Genomic DNA, 23,621 nt, shown 5'->3' with positions numbered 1-23,621 from the left:
AGATGATATTTATAGTAGAGATAATATTTATAGCAGAGATGATACTTATAGTAGAGATAATATTTATAGTAGAGATGATACTTATAGTAGAGATAATATTTATAGTAGAGATCATACAGATAGTAGAGATGATATTTATAGTAGAGATGATACAGATAATAGAGATGATATTTATAGTAGAGATGATACAGATAGTAGAGATGATATTTATAGTAGAGGTGATATTTATAGTAGAGATGATATTTACAGTAGAGATGATACTTATAGTAGAGATGATACAGATAGTAGAGATGATACAGATAGTAGAGATGATATTTATAGTTGAGATTATATTTATAGTAGAGATGATATTTATAGTAGAGATGATATTTATAGTAGAGATGATATTTATAGTAGAGATGATACAGATAGTAGAGATGATATTTACAGTAGAGATGATATTTATAGTAGAGATGATACAGATAGTAGAGATGATATTTATAGTTGAGATTATATTTATAGTAGAGATGATATTTATAGTAGAGATGATATTTATAGTAGAAATGATATTTATAGTAGAGATGATACAGATAGTAGAGATGATATTTATAGTAGAGATGATATTTATAGTAGAGATGATACAGATAGTAGAGATATTTATAGTTGAGATGATACAGATAGTAGAGATGATATTTATAGTGGAGATGATACAGATAGTAGAGATGATACTTATAGTAGAAATGATACAGATAGTAGAGATGATATTTATAGTAGAGATGATATTTATAGTAGAGATGATACAGATAGTAGAGATGATATTTATAGTAGAGATGATACAGATAGTAGAGATGATACAGATAGTAGAGATGATATTTATAGTAGAGATGATATTTATAGTAGAGATGATACAGATAGTAAAGATGATATTTATAGTAGAGATGATATTTATAGTAGAGATGATATTTATAGTGGAGATGATAGTTATAGTGGAGATGATATTTATAGTAGAGATGATATTTATAGTAGAGATGATGCAGATAGTAGAGATGATATTTATAGTAGAGATGATATTTATAGTAGAGATGATACAGATAGTAGAGATGATATTTATAGTAGAGATAATATTTATAGTAGAGATGATACAGATAGTAGAGATGATATTTATAGTAGAGATAATATTTATAGTAGAGATGATACAGATAGTAGAGATGATATTTATAGTAGAGATGATACTTATAGTAGAGATAATATTTATAGTAGAGATCATACAGATAGTAGAGATGATACTTATAGTAGAGATGATACTTATAGTAGAGATGATATTTATAGTAGAGATGATACTTATAGTAGAGATGATATTTATAGTAGAGATGATTCAGATAGTAGAGATGATACAGATAGTAGAAATTATACAGATAGTAGAGATGATATTTATAGTAGAGATGATACAGATAGTAGAGATGATATTTATAGTAGAGATGATACAGATAGTAGAGATGATACTTATAGTAGAGATGATACAGATAGTAGAGATGATACTTATAGTAGAGATGATACTTATAGTAGAGATGATATTTATAGTAGAGATGATACAGATAGTAGAGATGATACTTATAGTAGAGATGATACTTATAGTAGAGATGATATTTATAGTAGAGATGATACTTATAGTAGAGATGATATTTATAGTAGAGATGATACAGATAGTAGAGATGATATTTATAGTAGAGATGATACAGATAGTAAAGATGATATTTATAGTAGAGATGATATTTATAGTAGAGATGATATTTATAGTTGAGATTATATTTATAGTAGAGATGATATTTATAGTAGAGATGATATTTATAGTAGAGATGATACAGATAGTAGAGATGATATTTATAGTAGAGATAATATTTATAGCAGAGATGATACTTATAGTAGAGATAATATTTATAGTAGAGATGATACTTATAGTAGAGATAATATTTATAGTAGAGATCATACAGATAGTAGAGATGATATTTATAGTAGAGATGATACAGATAATAGAGATGATATTTATAGTAGAGATGATACAGATAGTAGAGATGATATTTATAGTAGAGGTGATATTTATAGTAGAGATGATATTTACAGTAGAGATGATACTTATAGTAGAGATGATACAGATAGTAGAGATGATACAGATAGTAGAGATGATATTTATAGTTGAGATTATATTTATAGTAGAGATGATATTTATAGTAGAGATGATATTTATAGTAGAGATGATACAGATAGTAGAGATGATATTTATAGTAGAGATGATACTTATAGTAGAGATGATATTTATAGTAGAGATGATACAGATAGTAGAGATGATATTTACAGTAGAGATGATACAGATAGTAGAGATGATATTTACAGTAGAGATGATATTTATAGTAGAGATGATACAGATAGTAGAGATGATATTTATAGTTGAGATTATATTTATAGTAGAGATGATATTTATAGTAGAGATGATATTTATAGTAGAAATGATATTTATAGTAGAGATGATACAGATAGTAGAGATGATATTTATAGTGGAGATTATACAGATAGTAGAGATGATATTTATAGTAGAGATGATATTTATAGTAGAGATGATACAGATAGTAGAGATGATATTTATAGTAGAGATCATACAGATAGTAGAGATGATATTTATAGTAGAGGTGATATTTATAGTAGAGATGATATTTACAGTAGAGATGATACAGATAGTAGAGATGATATTTATAGTTGAGATTATATTTATAGTAGAGATGATATTTATAGTAGAGATGATATTTATAGTAGAGATGATACAGATAGTAGAGATGATACTTATAGTAGAGATGATACAGATAGTAGAGATGATATTTATAGTGGAGATGATACAGATAGTAGAGATGATACAGATAGTAGAGATGATACTTATAGTAGAGATGATATTTATAGTAGAGATGATACAGATAGTAGAGATGATATTTATAGTTGAGATGATACAGATAGTAGAGATGATACTTATAGTAGAGATGATACTTATAGTAGAGATGATATTTATAGTAGAGATGATACAGATAGTAGAGATGATACTTATAGTAGAGATGATACTTATAGTAGAGATGATATTTATCGTAGAGATGATACTTATAGTAGAGATGATATTTATAGTAGAGATGATACAGATAGTAGAGATGATATTTATAGTAGAGATGATATTTATAGTAGAGATGATACAGATAGTAGAGATGATATTTATAGTTGAGATGATATTTATAGTAGAGATGATACAGATAGTAGAGATGATATTTATAGTGGAGATGATACAGATAGTAGAGATGATACTTATAGTAGAAATGATACAGATAGTAGAGATGATATTTATAGTAGAGATGATATTTATAGTAGAGATGATACAGATAGTAGAGATGATATTTATAGTAGAGATGATACAGATAGTAGAGATGATACAGATAGTAGAGATGATATTTATAGTAGAGATGATACAGATAGTAAAGATGATATTTATAGTAGAGATGATATTTATAGTAGAGATGATATTTATAGTGGAGATGATAGTTATAGTAGAGATGATATTTATAGTAGAGATGATATTTATAGTAGAGATGATGCAGATAGTAGAGATGATATTTATAGTAGAGATGATATTTATAGTAGAGATGATACAGATAGTAGAGATGATATTTATAGTAGAGATAATATTTATAGTAGAGATGATACAGATAGTAGAGATGATATTTATAGTAGAGATAATATTTATAGTAGAGATGATACAGATAGTAGAGATGATATTTATAGTAGAGATGATACTTATAGTAGAGATAATATTTATAGTAGAGATCATACAGATAGTAGAGATGATACTTATAGTAGAGATGATACTTATAGTAGAGATGATATTTATAGTAGAGATGATACTTATAGTAGAGATGATATTTATAGTAGAGATGATTCAGATAGTAGAGATGATACAGATAGTAGAAATTATACAGATAGTAGAGATGATATTTATAGTAGAGATGATACAGATAGTAGAGATGATATTCATAGTAGAGATGATACAGATAGTAGAGATGATACTTATAGTAGAGATGATATTTATAGTAGAGATGATACTTATAGTAGAGATGATACTTATAGTAGAGATGATATTTATAGTAGAGATGATACAGATAGTAGAGATGATACTTATAGTAGAGATGATATTTATAGTAGAGATGATACAGATAGTAGAGATGATACAGATAGTAGAGATGATACTTATAGTAGAGATGATACTTATAGTAGAGATGATACTTATAGTAGAGATGATACAGATAGTAGAGATGATACTTATAGTAGAGATGATACTTACAGTAGAGATGATATTTATAGTAGAGATGATACTGATAGTAGAGATGATATTTATAGTAGAGATGATACAGATAGTAGAGATGATATTTATAGTAGAGATGATACAGATAGTAAAGATGATATTTATAGTAGAGATGATACAGATAGTAAAGATGATATTTATAGTAGAGATGATATTTATAGTAGAGATGATATTTATAGTAGAGATTATATTTATAGTAGAGATGATACAGATAGTAGAGATGATATTTATAGTAGAGATAATATTTATAGTAGAGATGATACTTATAGTAGAGATAATATTTATAGTAGAGATCATACAGATAGTAGAGATGATATTTATAGTAGAGATGATACAGATAATAGAGATGATATTTATAGTAGAGATGATACAGATAGTAGAGATGATATTTATAGTAGAGGTGATATTTATAGTAGAGATGATATTTACAGTAGAGATGATACTTATAGTAGAGATGATACAGATAGTAGAGATGATACAGATAGTAGAGATGATATTTATAGTTGAGATTATATTTATAGTAGAGATGATATTTATAGTAGAGATGATATTTATAGTAGAGATGATACAGATAGTAGAGATGATATTTATAGTAGAGATGATACTTATAGTAGAGATGATATTTATAGTAGAGATGATACAGATAGTAGAGATGATATTTACAGTAGAGATGATACAGATAGTAGAGATGATATTTACAGTAGAGATGATATTTATAGTAGAGATGATACAGATAGTAGAGATGATATTTATAGTTGAGATTATATTTATAGTAGAGATGATATTTATAGTAGAGATGATATTTATAGTAGAAATGATATTTATAGTAGAGATGATACAGATAGTAGAGATGATATTTATAGTGGAGATTATACAGATAGTAGAGATGATATTTATAGTAGAGATGATATTTATAGTAGAGATGATACAGATAGTAGAGATGATATTTATAGTGGAGATGATATTTATAGTGGAGATGATACAGATAGTAGAGACGATACAGATAGTAGAGATGATATTTATAGTAGAGATGATACAGATAGTAGAGATGATGTTTATAGTGGAGATGATACAGATAGTAGAGATGATATTTATAGTAGAGATGATACAGATAGTAGAGATGATACTTATAGTAGAGATGATATTTATAGTAGAGATGATACAGATAGTAGAAATTATACAGATAGTAGAGATGATATTTATAGTAGAGATGATACAGATAGTAGAGATGATATTTATAGTGGAGATGATACAGATAGTAGAGATGATACTTATAGTAGAGATGATACAGATAGTAGAGATGATACAGATAGTAGAGATGATATTTATAGTGGAGATGATACAGATAGTAGAGATGATATTTATAGTGGAGATGATACAGATAGTAGAGATGATATTTATAGTAGAGATGATACAGATAGTAGAGATGATATTTATAGTAGAGATAATATTTATAGTAGAGATGATACAGATAGTAGAGATAATATTTATAGTAGAGATGATACTTATAGTAGAGATAATATTTATAGTAGAGATCATACAGATAGTAGAGATGATATTTATAGTTGAGATGATATTTATAGTAGAGATGATATTTATAGTAGAGATGATACAGATAGTAGAGATGATATTTATAGTTGAGATTATATTTATAGTAGAGATGATATTTATAGTAGAGATGATATTTATAGTAGAGATGATACAGATAGTAGAGATGATACTTATAGTAGAGATGATACAGATAGTAGAGATGATATTTATAGTGGAGATGATACAGATAGTAGAGATGATACAGATAGTAGAGATGATACTTATAGTAGAGATGATATTTATAGTTGAGATGATACAGATAGTAGAGATGATACTTATAGTGGAGATGATACTTATAGTAGAGATGATATTTATAGTAGAGATGATACAGATAGTAGAGATGATACTTATAGTAGAGATGATACTTATAGTAGAGATGATATTTATAGTAGAGATGATACTTATAGTAGAGATGATATTTATAGTAGAGATGATACAGATAGTAGAGATGATATTTATAGTAGAGATGATACAGATAGTAGAGATGATATTTATAGTAGAGATGATATTTATAGTAGAGATGATACAGATAGTAGAGATGATATTTATAGTTGAGATGATATTTATAGTACAGATGATACAGATAGTAGAGATGATATTTATAGTGGAGATGATACAGATAGTAGAGATGATACTTATAGTAGAAATGATACAGATAGTAGAGATGATATTTATAGTAGAGATGATATTTATAGTAGAGATGATACAGATAGTAGAGATGATATTTATAGTAGAGATGATACAGATAGTAGAGATGATACAGATAGTAGAGATGATATTTATAGTAGAGATGATATTTATAGTAGAGATGATACAGATAGTAAAGATGATATTTATAGTAGAGATGATACAGATAGTAAAGATGATATTTATAGTAGAGATGATATTTATAGTAGAGATGATATTTATAGTAGAGATTATATTTATAGTAGAGATGATACAGATAGTAGAGATGATATTTATAGTAGAGATAATATTTATAGTAGAGATGATACTTATAGTAGAGATAATATTTATAGTAGAGATCATACAGATAGTAGAGATGATATTTATAGTAGAGATGATACAGATAATAGAGATGATATTTATAGTAGAGATGATACAGATAGTAGAGATGATATTTATAGTAGAGGTGATATTTATAGTAGAGATGATATTTACAGTAGAGATGATACTTATAGTAGAGATGATACAGATAGTAGAGATGATACAGATAGTAGAGATGATATTTATAGTTGAGATTATATTTATAGTAGAGATGATATTTATAGTAGAGATGATATTTATAGTAGAGATGATATTTATAGTAGAGATGATACAGATAGTAGAGATGATATTTATAGTAGAGATGATACTTATAGTAGAGATGATATTTATAGTAGAGATGATACAGATAGTAGAGATGATATTTACAGTAGAGATGATACAGATAGTAGAGATGATATTTACAGTAGAGATGATATTTATAGTAGAGATGATACAGATAGTAGAGATGATATTTATAGTTGAGATTATATTTATAGTAGAGATGATATTTATAGTAGAGATGATATTTATAGTAGAAATGATATTTATAGTAGAGATGATACAGATAGTAGAGATGATATTTATAGTGGAGATTATACAGATAGTAGAGATGATATTTATAGTAGAGATGATATTTATAGTAGAGATGATACAGATAGTAGAGATGATATTTATAGTGGAGATGATATTTATAGTGGAGATGATACAGATAGTAGAGACGATACAGATAGTAGAGATGATATTTATAGTAGAGATGATACAGATAGTAGAGATGATGTTTATAGTGGAGATGATACAGATAGTAGAGATGATATTTATAGTAGAGATGATACAGATAGTAGAGATGATACTTATAGTAGAGATGATATTTATAGTAGAGATGATACAGATAGTAGAAATTATACAGATAGTAGAGATGATATTTATAGTAGAGATGATACAGATAGTAGAGATGATATTTATAGTGGAGATGATACAGATAGTAGAGATGATACTTATAGTAGAGATGATACAGATAGTAGAGATGATACAGATAGTAGAGATGATATTTATAGTGGAGATGATACAGATAGTAGAGATGATATTTATAGTGGAGATGATACAGATAGTAGAGATGATATTTATAGTAGAGATGATACAGATAGTAGAGATGATATTTATAGTAGAGATAATATTTATAGTAGAGATGATACAGATAGTAGAGATAATATTTATAGTAGAGATGATACTTATAGTAGAGATAATATTTATAGTAGAGATCATACAGATAGTAGAGATGATATTTATAGTTGAGATGATATTTATAGTAGAGATGATATTTATAGTAGAGATGATACAGATAGTAGAGATGATATTTATAGTTGAGATTATATTTATAGTAGAGATGATATTTATAGTAGAGATGATATTTATAGTAGAGATGATACAGATAGTAGAGATGATACTTATAGTAGAGATGATACAGATAGTAGAGATGATATTTATAGTGGAGATGATACAGATAGTAGAGATGATACAGATAGTAGAGATGATACTTATAGTAGAGATGATATTTATAGTAGAGATGATACAGATAGTAGAGATGATATTTATAGTTGAGATGATACAGATAGTAGAGATGATACTTATAGTAGAGATGATACTTATAGTAGAGATGATATTTATAGTAGAGATGATACAGATAGTAGAGATGATACTTATAGTAGAGATGATACTTATAGTAGAGATGATATTTATAGTAGAGATGATACTTATAGTAGAGATGATATTTATAGTAGAGATGATACAGATAGTAGAGATGATATTTATAGTAGAGATGATACAGATAGTAGAGATGATATTTATAGTAGAGATGATATTTATAGTAGAGATGATACAGATAGTAGAGATGATATTTATAGTTGAGATGATATTTATAGTACAGATGATACAGATAGTAGAGATGATATTTATAGTGGAGATGATACAGATAGTAGAGATGATACTTATAGTAGAAATGATACAGATAGTAGAGATGATATTTATAGTAGAGATGATATTTATAGTAGAGATGATACAGATAGTAGAGATGATATTTATAGTAGAGATGATACAGATAGTAGAGATGATACAGATAGTAGAGATGATATTTATAGTAGAGATGATATTTATAGTAGAGATGATACAGATAGTAAAGATGATATTTATAGTAGAGATGATATTTATAGTAGAGATGATATTTATAGTGGAGATGATAGTTATAGTAGAGATGATATTTATAGTAGAGATGATATTTATAGTAGAGATGATATTTATAGTAGAGATGATGCAGATAGTAGAGATGATATTTATAGTAGAGATGATATTTATAGTAGAGATGATACAGATAGTAGAGATGATATTTATAGTAGAGATAATATTTATAGTAGAGATGATACAGATAGTAGAGATGATATTTATAGTAGAGATAATATTTATAGTAGAGATAATATTTATAGTAGAGATCATACAGATAGTAGAGATGATACTTATAGTAGAGATGATACTTATAGTAGAGATGATATTTATAGTAGAGATGATACTTATAGTAGAGATGATATTTATAGTAGAGATGATTCAGATAGTAGAGATGATACAGATAGTAGAAATTATACAGATAGTAGAGATGATATTTATAGTAGAGATGATACAGATAGTAGAGATGATATTTATAGTAGAGATGATACAGATAGTAGAGATGATACTTATAGTAGAGATGATATTTATAGTAGAGATGATACAGATAGTAGAGATGATACTTATAGTAGAGATGATACTTATAGTAGAGATGATACTTATAGTAGAGATGATATTTATAGTAGAGATGATACAGATAGTAGAGATGATACTTATAGTAGAGATGATATTTATAGTAGAGATGATATTTATAGTAGAGATGATATTTATAGTAGAGATGATACAGATAGTAAAGATGATATTTATAGTAGAGATGATATTTATAGTGGAGATGATAGTTATAGTAGAGATGATATTTATAGTAGAGATGATATTTATAGTAGAGATGATGCAGATAGTAGAGATGATATTTATAGTAGAGATGATATTTATAGTAGAGATGATACAGATAGTAGAGATGATACTTATAGTAGAGATGATATTTATAGTAGAGATGATATTTATAGTGGAGATGATACAGATAGTAGAGATGATATTTATAGTAGAGATGATAGTTATAGTGGAGATGATACAGATAGTAGAGATGATATTTATAGTAGAGATGATATTTATAGTAGAGATGATATTTATAGTAGAGATGATATTTATAGTAGAGATGATACAGATAGTAGATGAGATGGAGATGTTAGAGATGTAGTCGGTTCCTGGAAATGTGATCACTGGTTTATAAATGTTGCCATTCCAGTTTTACTGGATGGTGGCAGCACACACACAAACACACCAACCCTCTGTCCTCTGCTGTGTCCTCAGGTCCAACCTGGAGACTTTGACAGACAAGGAGCCGGGGCAGCTGCAGACGGACAGTGATGAAGAGGAGGAGGGAGGTGTGGGGGGGGGAGAGGGGGGTCTTCCAGCCAGTCAGCCTCAGCTCACTGCTCAGCAGGTCGTTGTGGAGGAAGAGGAGCTTCTCATTGAGGAGTACACCAGCGACTGAGGCTGACTCATGTGACTCCAGCAGGAGGAAGATCAGAGTCATGTGACTCCAGGAGGAAGATCAGAGTCATGTGACTCCAGCAGGAGGAAGATCAGAGTCATGTGACTCTAGCAGCAGCTCTGACATGTTAGAAGGTGTGTCACATGACTCTGTGTTCAGGGGTCACCTGTTGCTGCCTCGTTGTTCCAGAGGAGCTCGATTCTTGTGACTGAATCAAAGTGACTCAGTATTTATTCAAGTTCCAGTTTATCTTTGTGCTCAGTGACCTTTAGTTTTCCTGTTTCTGTTTAATAAGAAGTTAAAACTCATCCTGGGCAACATGTGAATGTAAATATGAATAAAATCTACCTGAACAGGATGTGGTTCTTTATCCAATATTTACTCAGCAGTTTGTATCATGTTGACTCTGCAGAAGTCACCACACCTGTCTCAGGTGCTCCTTCCTCCTTCCTCCTCAGACACCTGTCTCAGGTGCTCCTTCCTCCTTCCTCCTCAGACACCTGTCTCAGGTGCTCCTTCCTCCTTCCTCCTCAGACACCTGTCACACATGCAGTTTAAAAATATATTATAACGTTTTGAATTTGAATTTCTGTGTAGTGATGTGTTGTTTCCATCTGTCTGATATCTTGTTGTTTACTAAGTTAGTTGCTGCTTCGTGCCTTTATTTTGAAGGGCCAGACCAGATGTAGTTGGTGTTCCCGCCCCCAGTTTGGCGCTGCTGCAGGTTTTTCATATTGGACGGAGGTGGAGGGAGGAACTGTCCCTGAACGCAGCACAGGTCGGAACATGTTAAACTAAATGTAGATGTGACTTCATGTTAACAGTTTTTATCTAAACTTTGATATGTGACGTCAGTGTTCGAGTCGGAGGAGACGGAAGCACTGAAGAAGAAGGAGAAAACAAACAAACAAAACTGCTTCACAGCTGCAGGTAAGATGACGTCATTATAAAACAGGAAGGATCATTAGCTATTTATATCCATGTTTTTATGTTTTCTGGGATCGTTAATGTAAGTGAGTTTTCCAGCTCTGTCCTGGTTTGTGAAGCAATTTTTGAACAGTGGCTTCTAAAATAAAGTTATTGTTATTACATAATAACTTGACCACAAACTGAAGTCTGAGGTTTTAGAGCTTTAACTGTAAAGTGATGAATTTCTAATAGACAGGTGTCTGCTGTCATTCTGTATGTGGTTTATGAAGAAGTGTTCAGAGATAACTGATCTCCTCAAGGTGTCACACCGGTCTGCACTTCAGGTAGTAACCTGTCTTCAGTCTTTCACCTGTCTTCAGTCTCTAACCTGTCTTCAGTCTTTCGCCTGTCTTCAGTCTTTCGCCTGTCTTCAGTCTTTCGCCTGTCTTCAGTCTCTCACCTGTCTTCAGTCTCTCACCTGTCTTCAGTCTCTCACCTGTCTTCAGTCTCTCACCTGTCTTCAGTCTCTTACCTGTCTTCAGTCTCTCACCTGTCTTCAGTCTCTTACCTGTCTTCAGTCTCTCACCTGTCTTCAGTCTCTCACCTGTCTTCAGTCTCTCACCTGTCTTCAGTCTCTCACCTGTCTTCAGTCTCTCACCTGTCTTTCACCTGTCTTTAGTCTCGCCTGTCTTCAGTCTCTCGCCTATCTTCAGTCTTACACCTGTCTTCAGTCTCTCGCCTGTCTTCAGTCGGTCTCTAAAATAATTTTCTCCGTCTTCATACTGCAAGATTATTGTCGGTTTAACTGCTCTCTAATGTTTATTCATGTTTTTCATTCATAACAGATTCTCATCCAGGATGCAGGAGGTCATTGAGCCCAGCAGCCTGGACGATGACATGATGGACGGAGACCTAGGGGACGGGATTGGGGTCCTGGGAGACGAGATGGGGATCCTGGGGGACAGGATGAGGGTCCTGGGGAACGGGATGCGGGTCCGAGCAGCAGAAAGGTCAGAGGGCGTCCTGCTGAGGAGCAGCTGGAGGCAGACACACCTCGGTAGGACAGATCTGGTCTCCACCTTTACTAAACACATGAATCTGAACACTTCCAACAATGACAGAATATATCATTGTATAATAAGGTGGACATGTTGGAACATTTGTATTGTTGTTAGTTAGAAAACATTTTTAAACTAACTCTATCCAGGTGGTTCCATTATTTCAGGGATGATGTTTTTACACACACACACACACACACACACACACACACACACACACACAAATGCATGACGACACTGTGTGACTCAGCAGACTGTCTGGCTGACCTGACCAGAGAGGAACTGAAGGAGAAACTACAGGAAGCAGCAGAGGTAAGAAAACATGAGGAGGACGATGGCTGAACATGAGGAGGAGGAATGTAGAACTTGAGGAGAAGGAAGGTAGAACATGAGGAGGAGGAGAAGGAAGGTAGAACTTGAGGAGGAGGAAGGTAGAACATGAGGAGGAGGAGGAGGAGGAAGGTAGAACTTGAGGAGGAGGAAGGTAGAACATAAGGGGGAGGAAGGTAGAACATGAGGAAGAGGAAGGTAGAACATGAGGAGGAGGAGAAGGAAGGTAGAACTTGAGGAGGAGGAAGGTTGAACTTGAGGAGGAGGAAGGTTGAACATGAGGAAGAGCAGGAAGAAGGTAGAACATGAGGAGGAGGAAGAGGAAGGTAGAACGTGAAGAGGAAGGTAGAACATGAGGGGGAGGAGGAAGGTTGAACATGAGGAGGAGGAGGAAGGTAGAACATGAGGAGGACCAGGAGGAAGGTAGAACATGAGGGGGAGGAGAAGGAAGGTAGAACTTGAGGAGGAGGAAGGTTGAACTTGAGGAGGAGGAAGGTTGAACATGAGGAAGAGCAGGAAGAAGGTAGAACATGAGGAGGAGGAAGAGGAAGGTAGAACGTGAAGAGGAAGGTAGAACATGAGGGGGAGGAGGAAGGTTGAACATGAGGAGGAGGAAGGTAGAACATGAGGAGGACCAGGAGGAAGGTAGAACATGAGGGGGAGGAAGGTAGAACATGAGCAGGAGGAAGGTAGAACATAGGAGGAAGGGGAGGAAGGTAGAAAATGAGGAGGAGGAGGAAAAGGAGGAGGAGGAAAAGGAGGAGGAGGAAGGTAGAACATGAGGAGGAGCAGAAGGAAGGGAGAACATGAGGAGGAGGAAGGTAGAAAATGAGGAGGAGCAGGAGGAAGGGAGAACATGAGGAGGTGATGGTTTATTTGTCTGAAACATCAGATTTGATGTCTAATTATTGTTGAACAGAAGGAATCAGATAGATCAGGTGAGTTTGGGGGCGGAGCTACGATTTCGTTGTTGTGGTGAGAAACTCGCTTGTTTTCAACACGTTGAGCGGTGTGTTGTCATGGCGACACAGTTCAGGTGTTCCACAGTGAATGTTCCCCTCAGGAGGTCCCAGAAGAACTCGGTATTGACACTCTGACTCTGAAAACTCAGCTGGTGTCTCCTGACCTGACGCCTTCATCGGTCTTAGACAGTGAAGCTCCGCCCCTCTTGAAACATGATGTCATCAGAACACCTCGTTGACAGGTCATAGATGACCTCTGACCTCTGCTGTGTTGACAGGTCATAGATGACCTCTGACCTCTGCTGTGTTGACAGGTCATAGATGACCTCTGACCTCTGCTGTGTTGACAGGTCATAGATGCTCTGTGCTGTGAGCTAGATGTTACTCATCAGTACCTGAAGGGGAAATATGAAGCTCTGAAGATCCTGCAGGGGAAGGTACACACACACACACACACACACACACACACATTGCTTTTTATTATTCTATTATTATCTATTGCTTCCTGTATGCTGCTGGAGTGAATAAATGTCTGATTAATTGGGGATTAATAAAGTAACTACTACCTACCTACACGTGGATACACACACACACACACACCTGATCTCCAGCAGCCTAGGTGAAGGCCTCCTGTCCCCCCTGAGGAGGTGAACGATCATGTGACCCCAGACCCCTGTTGAGCTACCCCCCCTCCTTCTTCTCCTTCTCCTTCTCCTCCTCCTCTCCCTCCCCCTTCTCCTCCTCCTCCTCCTTCTCCTCAGGCCATCCTGCAGAAAGCCACCAGTCACACCAACAGTCTTCTGCAGAAGAGTGAGGAGACGGCCAGAGCTCTGGAGAAGGTAACTTCCTGTCTGGGATCCAATCAACACCCAGGGATCTTCCTGGTCATCAGAGACAGGAGCAGACAGGTATGAAGGCAGCAGGAGGTCTCATGTTCCTGGTGGGCGGGGCCTTCCAGATGCTCCGCCCCTATGATAAGTTCTATAGATGGAGAGGACATGAATATGAAATATAAACAAACAGCTGTTTAATGTTGTTGAATGTCCATCAAGTAATACATTTATAATTTATTTAACCTGAACTCTGGACCTTCAAAATAAAAGCAGCCGTCTGTTTCCTGTGTGAAGAAGCTGCTGGAGAACGAGACCTCCTCCTGTCATCTTCCTCCTCCTGTCCTCCTCCTCCTCCTCACCTCCTCCTGTCCTGCTCCTCTGCTCCTGCAGGAGGTGAACAGTCTTCAGTGGGATCTCAGCTTCCTGCAGGTCCAGATGAAGAAGAGTGATCAGTCCTGGGAGCAGAAATATAACAGGTCATCAACAGGTCACATGACGTCTGCATGTCCTCCAATCCCAGCTGCTGTCACTGGTGGGGTTCTAACTGGACACGTTGTTGTTGTTGTTGTCGTCGTTGTCTTTGCTGTTGTTGTCGTTGCTGTGATCAGAGTACTGAGGGAGAACCAGACACTGACTGAACACCTGGAGGAGATGGAGGCTGAAATCCAGCAGCTCAGAGGAGAACACTTTGGTAATGATGATGATGGTGATGATGATGATGATGAAGATTGTGATGATGATGATGATGAAGATGATGGAAACGGTGATGATGGTGTCTGTGTGTGTGTGTGTTTTTGTCTTTGTGTGTGTTTTTGTCTTTGTGTGTGTTTTTGTCTTTGTGTGTGTGTGTGTGTGTGTGTGTGTTTGTCTGTGTTTTTGCCTGTGTTTGTGTGTGTGTGTGTGTGTGTGTGTTTGTCTGTGTGTGTGTTTTTGTCTTTGTGTGTGTGTGTCTGTCTGTGTGTGTGTCTCTGTGTGTGTGTGTGTGTGTGTGTGTCTCTGTGTGTGTTTGTCTGTGTGAGTGTGTGTGTGTGTGTGTGTGTGTGTGTGTGTGTGTGTGTCTCTGTGTGTGTGTGTGTGTGTCTCTGTGTGTGTGTGTGTGCAGCTCTCACTCAGCACCACTCGGAGCTCCTCTCCTTGTTGTCCCTGAAGGAACAGAGAGTTTTCCAGACCAGCAGACCTCAGTTAAGCCCAGAGAGAGACTGCAGTGTCCTGGAGGTGAGACAGACGTCCACTCAGTCTTCCTTGTGAACAGGGTCCAGCAGACATGTGGATCACGTGACCTCAGGAAAGCTTAACGTGTCCTCTGTGTCCCCCCAGCTGGCCGTGCTGGGAGCCTGCTGCTGTCCCGGTGGACCTGAAGCGTGTCCCTGCAGCCGTATTGCTGCTGCCAGCAGGAAGCAGCTGGTCCAGCTGCAGCAGGAGGTAAACTCCACCCACCCTCTTCACCTGGACCAGGCTCCGCCCACTTCCTCTGTCTGCTCTCTGTCTGTGTTCTTCATGAGAACTTCATCATCATTGATGGTGCTTCTAGAAACATGTGCAGGTTACTGTGATGAACAAGCACATGAAAGTGTTGCGTGTCTCTCAGCTGGAGGCTCAGCGGTCCAGGAGAGACGAGGCCGTGATGGTTGGAGACGCGTTCCGCATCGCCTTCGAACAGCAGCTGAAGAAACGGAGTGAACACTTCCTGCTGCTGGCTGAGACCAGCATCCTCAAATCACACACCTGGAAGGCCGAAGGCAAGTCTGTGTTAGCATGGCTATTAGCACGGCTGTTAGCACAGCAAGCTACATCCAACTGGACTCCTCTTCAGTAGAGCTGCTGTCTCCCTGCAGGTTGCAGCAGGAGTCCTTTCACCAGCGTCAACCAGAAACTGAGGAGTCTGCTGCCGTCCAGTTTGGAGGTGAAGATGTCTGAGGACCTCTCAGAGACTCTCTACAGATTACTGGACCTGGTGAGGCTCCTCCCACACTTTCAACCATCATCTACAACACGCATATTAATATTCATAATATTGATATTCATAACATGTATTCATACAGTGCTTAAAAAATAGCTACAATGTGCTTCACATGGTATTTCCAGGTTTAAAATATCACAGAGCTGAGAAAGGTAGAACCAGACAGGTAGAAGCAGACAGGAAGAACCAGGCAGATAGAACCAGACAGGTGGAACCAGGCAGGAAGAACCAGGCAGGTAGAACCAGACAGGTGGAACCAGGCAGGAAGAACCAGGCAGGAAGAACCAGGCAGGTAGAACCGGACAGGAAGAACCAGGTAGAACCAGACATGTAGAATTAGCTAGGAAGAACCAGGCAGGTAGAACCAGACAGGTGGAACCAGGCAGGAAGAACCAGGCAGGTAGAAACAGACAGGAAGAACCAGGTAGAACCAGACATGTAGAATTAGCTAGGAAGAACCAGACAGGTACAACCAGACAAGTAGAACCAGACAGGTACCACCAGACAGGAAGAACCAGGCAGATAGAACCAGGTAGGTAAAACCAGGAAGGTAGAACCAGACAGGAAGAACCAGGTAGAACCAGATAGAAAGAACCAGAAAGGAAGAACCAGGTAGAGCAAGACAGGTAAAACCAGGAAGGGGGAACCAGACAGGTAGAACCTGGTGGATAGAACCAGACAGGAAGAACATGGCAGGTAGGACCATACAGGTAGAACTAGTCAAGTAGAACAAGACAAGAAGAACCAGACAGGAAGAACCAGTTAGAACCAGATAGGAAGAATCAGACAAGAAGAACCTGACAGGAAAAACCAGACCCAGGTAGAACCAGACAGGTAGAACTAGCTAGGTGGAACCAGACAGGTGGAACCAGACAGGAAGAACCAGGCATGTATAACCTGGCAGAATCCGACAGGTAGAACCAGGCAGGTAAAACCAGACAGAAAGAACCAGGCATGTAGAACCAGACAGGTAGAGCCAGACAGGAAGAAGATGGCAGGTAGGACCATACAGGTAGAACTAGTCAAGTAGAACTAGAGAGGAAGAACCAGACAGGAAGAACCAGGTAGAACCAGACATGTAGAACCAGACAGGTACCACCAGACAGCAATAACCAGGCAGATAGAACCAGACAGGTGGAACCAGGCAGGTAGAACCAGACAGGAAGAACCAGGTAGAACCAGACATGTAGAATTAGCTAGGAAGAACCAGACAGGTAGAACCAGGCAAGTAGAACCAGACAGGTACAACAAGACAGGTACCACCAGGCAGGTAGAACCAGGCAGAAGGAACCAGGCAGGTAGAACTAAACAGGTGGAACCAGGTACAACCAGATAGAAAGAACCAGAAAGGAAGAACCAGGTAGAATAAGACAGGTAGAACCAGGAAGGGGGAACCAGACACATAGAACCTGGTGGGTAGAACCAGGCAGGTAGAGTCAGGAAGGTATAACCAGACAGGAAGAACATGGCAGGTATGACCATACAGGTAGAACTAGTCAAGTAGAACCAGACAGGAAGAACCAGACAGGAAGAACCAGGCATGTATAACCTGGTAGAATCTGACAGGTAGAACCAGGCAGGTAAAACCAGACAGAAAGAACCAGGCATGTATAACCAGGTAGAACCAGACAGGAAGAAGATGGCAGGTAGGACCATACAGGTAGAACTAGTCAAGTAGAACTAGAGAGGAAGAACCAGGTAGAACCAGACAGGTAGAACTAGCTAGGAAGAACCATACAGGTGGAACCAGGCATGTGTAACCTGGTAGAACCCGACAGGTAGAACCAGGTAGGTAGAACCAGGTAGGTAGAACCAGGAAGGTAAAACCAGACAGGAAGAACCAGGCAGGTGGAGCCAGACAGGAAGAACCAGGTAGAATCAGATAGGAAGAATCGGATAGAAAGAACCAGACAGGAAGAACGAGACAGGAAGAAACAGAAAGGAAGAACCAGGTAGAACCCGACAGGTAGAACCAGGAAGGTACAACCAGATAGGTAGCAGGTAGAACTAGCTAGGAAGAACCAGACAGGTGGAACCAGACAGGAAGAACGAGACAGGAAGAACCAGGCATGTATAACCTGGTAGATTCCAACAGGTAGAACCAGGTAGGTAGAACCAGGAAGGTGGAGCCAGACAGGAAGAACCAGGTAGAATCAGATAGAAAGAACCAGACAGGAAGAATGAGACAGGAAGAACCAGAAAGGAAGAACCAGGTTGAACCAGACAAGTAGAACCAGGAAGGGGGAACCAGACAGGTAGAACCTGGTGGGTAGAACCAGGCAGGTAGGACCAGGAAGGTAAAACCAGATAGGTAGCAGGTAGAACCAGGGGGGTAGAACCAGGCAGGTAAAATCAGACAGGAAGAACCAGGCAGGTAGAACCAGGAAGGTGGAACCAGGCAGGAAGAACCAGACAGTAAGAACCAGGCAGGTGGAGCCAGACAGGAAGAACCAGGTAGAATCAGATAGGAAGAATCGGATAGAAAGAACCAGACAGGAAGAATGAGACAGGAAGAAACAGAAAAGAAGAACCAGGTAGAACCAGACAGGTAGAACCAGGAAGTTACAACCAGATAGGTAGCAGGTAGAACCAGGGGGGTAGAACCAGGCAGGTAAAATCAGACAGGAAGAACCAGGCATGTATAACCAGGTAGAACCAGACTGGTAGAACTAGACAGGTAGAACTAGACAGGAAGAACCAGGCAGGTAAAATCAGACGGGAAGGACCAGGCAGGTAGAACCAGGAAGGTGGAACCAGGCAGGAAGAACCAGGCAGATAGAACCAGGCAGGTAGAACCAGATAGAACCAGATAGAAGAATCAGACAAGAAGAACCTGACAGGAAAAAACAGACAGGAAGAACCAGGTAGAACCAGACAGGTAGAACCAGGCAGGTAAAATCAGACAGGAAGAACCAGGCATTTATAACCAGGTAGAACCAGACAGGAAGAACATGGTAGGTAGGACCAGACTGGTAGAACTAGACAAGTAGAACTAGACAGGAAGAACCAGGAAGGGGGAACCAGACAGGTAGAACCTGGTGGGTAGAACCAGGCAGGTAGAACCAGGAAGGTAAAACCAGACAGGAAGAAACAGGCATGATTAACCAGGTAGAACCAGACAGGAAGAACCAGACAGGTGGAACCAGGCAGGTAAAATCAGACAGGAAGAACCAGGTATGTATAACCAGGTAGAACTGGACAAGAAGAATGAGACAGGGAGAACCAGAAAGGAAGAACCAGGTAGAACCAGACAGGTAGAACCAGGAAGGTACAACCAGATAGGTAGCAGGTAGAACCAGGGGGTAGAACCAGGCAGGTAAAACCAGACAGGAAGAAACAGGCATGTATAACCAGGTAGAACCAGACAGGTAGAACCAGACAGGTGGAACCAGACAGGTGGAACATGGCAAGTAGGACCAGACAGGTAGAACTAGACAGGAAGAACCAGGCAGGTAAAATCAGACAGGAAGAACCAGGCAGGTAGAACCAGATAGAAGAACCAGACAAGAAGAACCTGACAGGAAAAAACAGACAGAAAGAACCAGGCATGTCGAACCAGACAGGTAGAACCATACAGGAAGAACATGGCAGGTAGGACCATACAGGTAGAACTAGTCAAGTAGAACTAGAGAGGAAGAACCAGACAGGAAGAACCAGGTAGAACCAGATAGGAAGAATCAGATAGAAAGAACCAGACAGGAAGAATGAGACAGGGAGAACCAGAAAGGAAGAACCAGGTAGAATCAGACAGGTACAACCAGGAAGCTACAACCATATAGGTAGCAGGTAGAACCAGGGGGGTAGAACTAGACAGGAAGAACCAGTCAGGTAAAATCAGACGGGAAGAACCAGGCAGATAGAACCAGATAGAAGAATCAGACAAGAACCTGCCAGGAAAAAACAGACAGGAAGAACCAGGTAGAACCAGACAGGTAGAACTAGCTAGAAAGAACCAGACAGGTGGAACCAGACAGGAAGAACCAGGCATGTATAACTTGGTAGAACCCGACAGGTAGAACCAGGTAGGTAGAACTAGGAAGGTAAAACCAGACAGGAAGAACCAGGCAGGTGGAGCCAGACAGGAAGAACCAGGCAGGTGTAGCCAGACAGGAAGAACCAGACAGGAAGAACCAGGTAGAATCAGATAGTAAGAATCAGATAGAAATAACCAGACAGGAAGAACCAGAAAGGTAGAACCAGGAAGGGGGAACCAGACAGGTACAACCTGGTGGATAGAACCAGGTAGGTAGAACCAGACAGGAAGAACCAAGAATAACCAGGTAGAACCAGATGGGAAGAATCAGACAGGAGGAACATGACAGGAAGAACCAAGTAGAACCAGACAGGTAGAACCAGGTTAGGTTTGGTTAGGTTAGGTAGTTACTTTATTAATCCCCGAGGGTTAGGAAGGTAGAATCAGACATGTAGAACCTTGCGGGTAGAACCAGGCCCTCCTGAAGTTCCCCAGACTGTCTGTGGTGGAGCTGAACTTCCTGATCTGTCATCACGTGACTTCCTTTTTCCTGTTTCCTGCTGCAGCTCAACGACAAAGACGAGGCTCTTGCCCACCAGAGGAAGGTGAGCCTCATGTTGGCCCACAGCGCTGAGGAGCTGCAGAAACAGCTGCATCTGGATTCTGGACACCGCATTCAACCAGGCTCCTCAGAGACCATGATCCAGTCCAAGAACCCACCAGAGACCAGGATCCATTTAAAGGACCCAGCAGAGACCATGATCCAGTCCAAGAACCCACCAGAGACCAAGATCCATTTAAAGGACCCACCAGAGACCATGATCCAGTCCAAGGACCCAACAGAGACCAGGATCAAGTCCAAGGACCCAACAGAGACCAGGATCAAGTCCAATGACCTATCAGAGACCAGGATCCAACCAAAGGACCCACCAGAGACCAGGATCAAGTCCAAGGACCTACCAGAGACCAGGATCCAACCAAAGGACCCACCAGAGACCAGGATCAAGTCCAAGGACCCACCAGAGATCAGGATTCAACCAAAGGACTCACCAGAGATCAGGATTCAACCAAAGGACTCACCAGAGACCAGGATCCAACCAAAGGACTCACCAAAGACCAGGATCCAATCACAGGACCCACAAGAGACCAGGATCCAGTCCAAAGACCCACAAGAGACCAGGATCCAGTCCAAAGACCCACAAGAGACCAGGATCCAGTCTCAGACATCATCAACATCAGACAGCAGCTGAAGATCCAGAGAGGACGACCTCCTCGTCTGTCAGAGACCAGAACAGAATTGTCAGAACAAGATCTCACTGATAAGAACCTCAAGTCGGACCTCCAGCAGTCAAACCAATCAGAACGCTGATGTGGATCCACCAGACTGGTTCTTCAGCCACAGACACTCACCTGCAGCTTGAAAGATTTTACCCAGAATTCCTCTGTTTGACTCAGTAAATAGTCTGATGTGGAGACACGGTGGAGACACGGTGGAGACCCGATGGAGACACAGTGGAGACATGATGGAGACACAGTGGAGACACGATGGAGACACGGTGGAGACACGGTGGAGACACGATGGAGACACGGAGACGTGGTGGAGACGCGGCGGAGACCTGATAGAGACCTGATGGTGGTTCTTTTAGAGAAGTGTTGCTGCCATCAAATTCAAAATGAGCAGATATTTTTCATAAAACAATAAAATATATAAATATTCAACATCTCTTTGGTCTGTTTTCAGTTAATTATGAGTTTACATGATTTCCAATCATCACATTCTGATTTTATTTACACTTTAACATTGTAAATGAAGGAGTTAACATGTGAACACGTTAAAACTAGACAGAGGTCACGACCCCAAAGACAGGAGCTACTGACCCGTTTCCACGACAACTGCAACCTCATGTTTCAGTTAAATATGAAGGGAAAATAGATTTCCCCTGAAATGATGTGGAGAAGCTGAGTGTGTATGTTTATTGAAATGATGTCATCCATTAGTTTGTCCACAGTCGCTTCACTGAGTGAAGTGATGAATATGGAACAGCTGTTTGTTTCTCTCTCATCCGCACCAATATTCATCATGTTGTTTTTCAGTCCTGTCAGAAGAAATGTGTTGTGTCTGTTAAAGTGATGATTGGCAGGTGACTGTGACAGTAGGAGGAGTTGAGATGTCTGAAAACATGAAGAAACCCAACAGGCAGCATGGAGAGACTCGCACAGATGACCTCTGACCTTCATGCAGGTGATGATGTCACTGGAAGTTCAACTGGACTCACGGACACGACGTGAAAACAGACCTGGATTAATAAAATGTAGTAAAACTTACTGATACAGATCAGACCTGATGTGGGTGAAACAGCCTCTAACAGAGGTACCGGACCTTCGGGTCCTGAGCTCTTCATCTCAGGGAGAACATCAGAACGACAGCATGCTGCACAGAGTGACCAGCAGAGGGCAGTGTGAGTCTGAGTCAGAGGCTGCAGGCAGGTGGTTGTTCAGCATAACTATTTCTCCAACGACGTCATGGAGTCACTGAATATTACTGATGATGACATCACACTCGGAGGAGGCGGAGGAGTAAATTAAATTAAATTCAAATTGTTAAGAGTTGAAATGAATTAAATAAATGAAATTAAACTAAATTAAACCAAATAAAACTAAAAAAAACAAACAAACAAGAGGCCAAAAAGCACCATAATTGGCAGGCAGGTTGAAGAAGGTACTGCACCCATGGGTGGCGCTGTAATAATCAGATGATTACAATATGCTGCTGTGTTGCCGACCTTTGACCCCTGAGGGTCAAATTAGAACCAGATGGATTGTGGGTCTCCTGAGATGTTCTGGAGGTCCAACAGGACCGTTGACCTCCTGCTGTGATCGGTGACGGGTTCATCACTGGAGATCCGGAGGAGGAGAGAAGGAGACGCAGGAGTCCGCTTGAAGCAGGACATCTTTTTATCGT

General features: G+C 38.6%; 2 protein-coding genes across 7 annotated transcripts in view; both read left to right on the top strand.

Annotated features, from left to right (window-relative positions):
- The window catches only part of rad17 (RAD17 checkpoint clamp loader component), a 55,735-nt gene extending 44,743 nt beyond the window's left edge, over nt 1-10,992 (top strand). For all 4 annotated transcript variants that reach the window (XM_069139319.1, XM_069139317.1, XM_069139318.1 and 1 more), the window contains exon 16: nt 10,451-10,992. In XM_069139319.1, the coding sequence (XP_068995420.1) occupies nt 10,451-10,634 (184 nt within the window). In that variant the 3' untranslated portion in view covers nt 10,635-10,992. The remainder of the gene's footprint in view (nt 1-10,450) is intronic.
- Nucleotides 10,993-11,401: 409 nt separating this feature from the next.
- Nucleotides 11,402-22,367, top strand: ccdc125 (coiled-coil domain containing 125). 3 transcript variants are annotated; one of them, XM_069139322.1, is made up of 13 exons: nt 11,402-11,412; nt 11,490-11,564; nt 12,389-12,600; nt 12,855-12,913; nt 14,244-14,330; nt 14,655-14,732; nt 15,117-15,202; nt 15,335-15,417; nt 15,829-15,941; nt 16,044-16,148; nt 16,315-16,465; nt 16,562-16,680; nt 21,226-22,367. In XM_069139322.1, the coding sequence occupies exons 3-13, from the start codon at nt 12,402-12,404 to the stop codon at nt 21,907-21,909; spliced, it is 1,764 nt and encodes a 587-aa protein (XP_068995423.1). In that variant the 5' UTR covers nt 11,402-11,412; nt 11,490-11,564; nt 12,389-12,401; the 3' UTR covers nt 21,910-22,367. The 3 variants fall into 3 exon arrangements, with proteins under 3 accessions (XP_068995423.1, XP_068995422.1, XP_068995421.1); XM_069139321.1 differs by lacking the exons at nt 11,402-11,412; nt 11,490-11,564 and adding an exon at nt 11,571-11,887; XM_069139320.1 differs by lacking the exons at nt 11,402-11,412; nt 11,490-11,564 and having other exon boundaries at nt 11,894-12,600.
- Nucleotides 22,368-23,621: the final 1,254 nt, after the last annotated feature.

Source organism: Embiotoca jacksoni, unplaced genomic scaffold, assembly GCF_022577435.1.
Source record: "Embiotoca jacksoni isolate LCO1_2020_lvr unplaced genomic scaffold, fEmbJac1.0.p SCAF_81, whole genome shotgun sequence".
NCBI lineage: Eukaryota > Metazoa > Chordata > Actinopteri > Embiotocidae > Embiotoca > Embiotoca jacksoni.
The sequence above is the reverse complement of the archived record's forward strand: the minus strand, read 5'-3'. Positions and strand labels throughout refer to the sequence as shown.

Bases quoted from the DNA above. Each gene is read 5' to 3' on its own strand.
- ccdc125 (XM_069139320.1), top strand. From the start codon at position 12,369: ATGTTTTTCATTCATAACAGATTCTCATCCAGGATGCAGGAGGTCATT. The intron at 14,733-15,116 runs GTAACTTCCTGT...CTGCTCCTGCAG, and splicing joins CGGCCAGAGCTCTGGAGAAG to GAGGTGAACAGTCTTCAGTG. The intron at 15,418-15,828 runs GTAATGATGATG...GTGTGTGTGCAG, and splicing joins GCTCAGAGGAGAACACTTTG to CTCTCACTCAGCACCACTCG.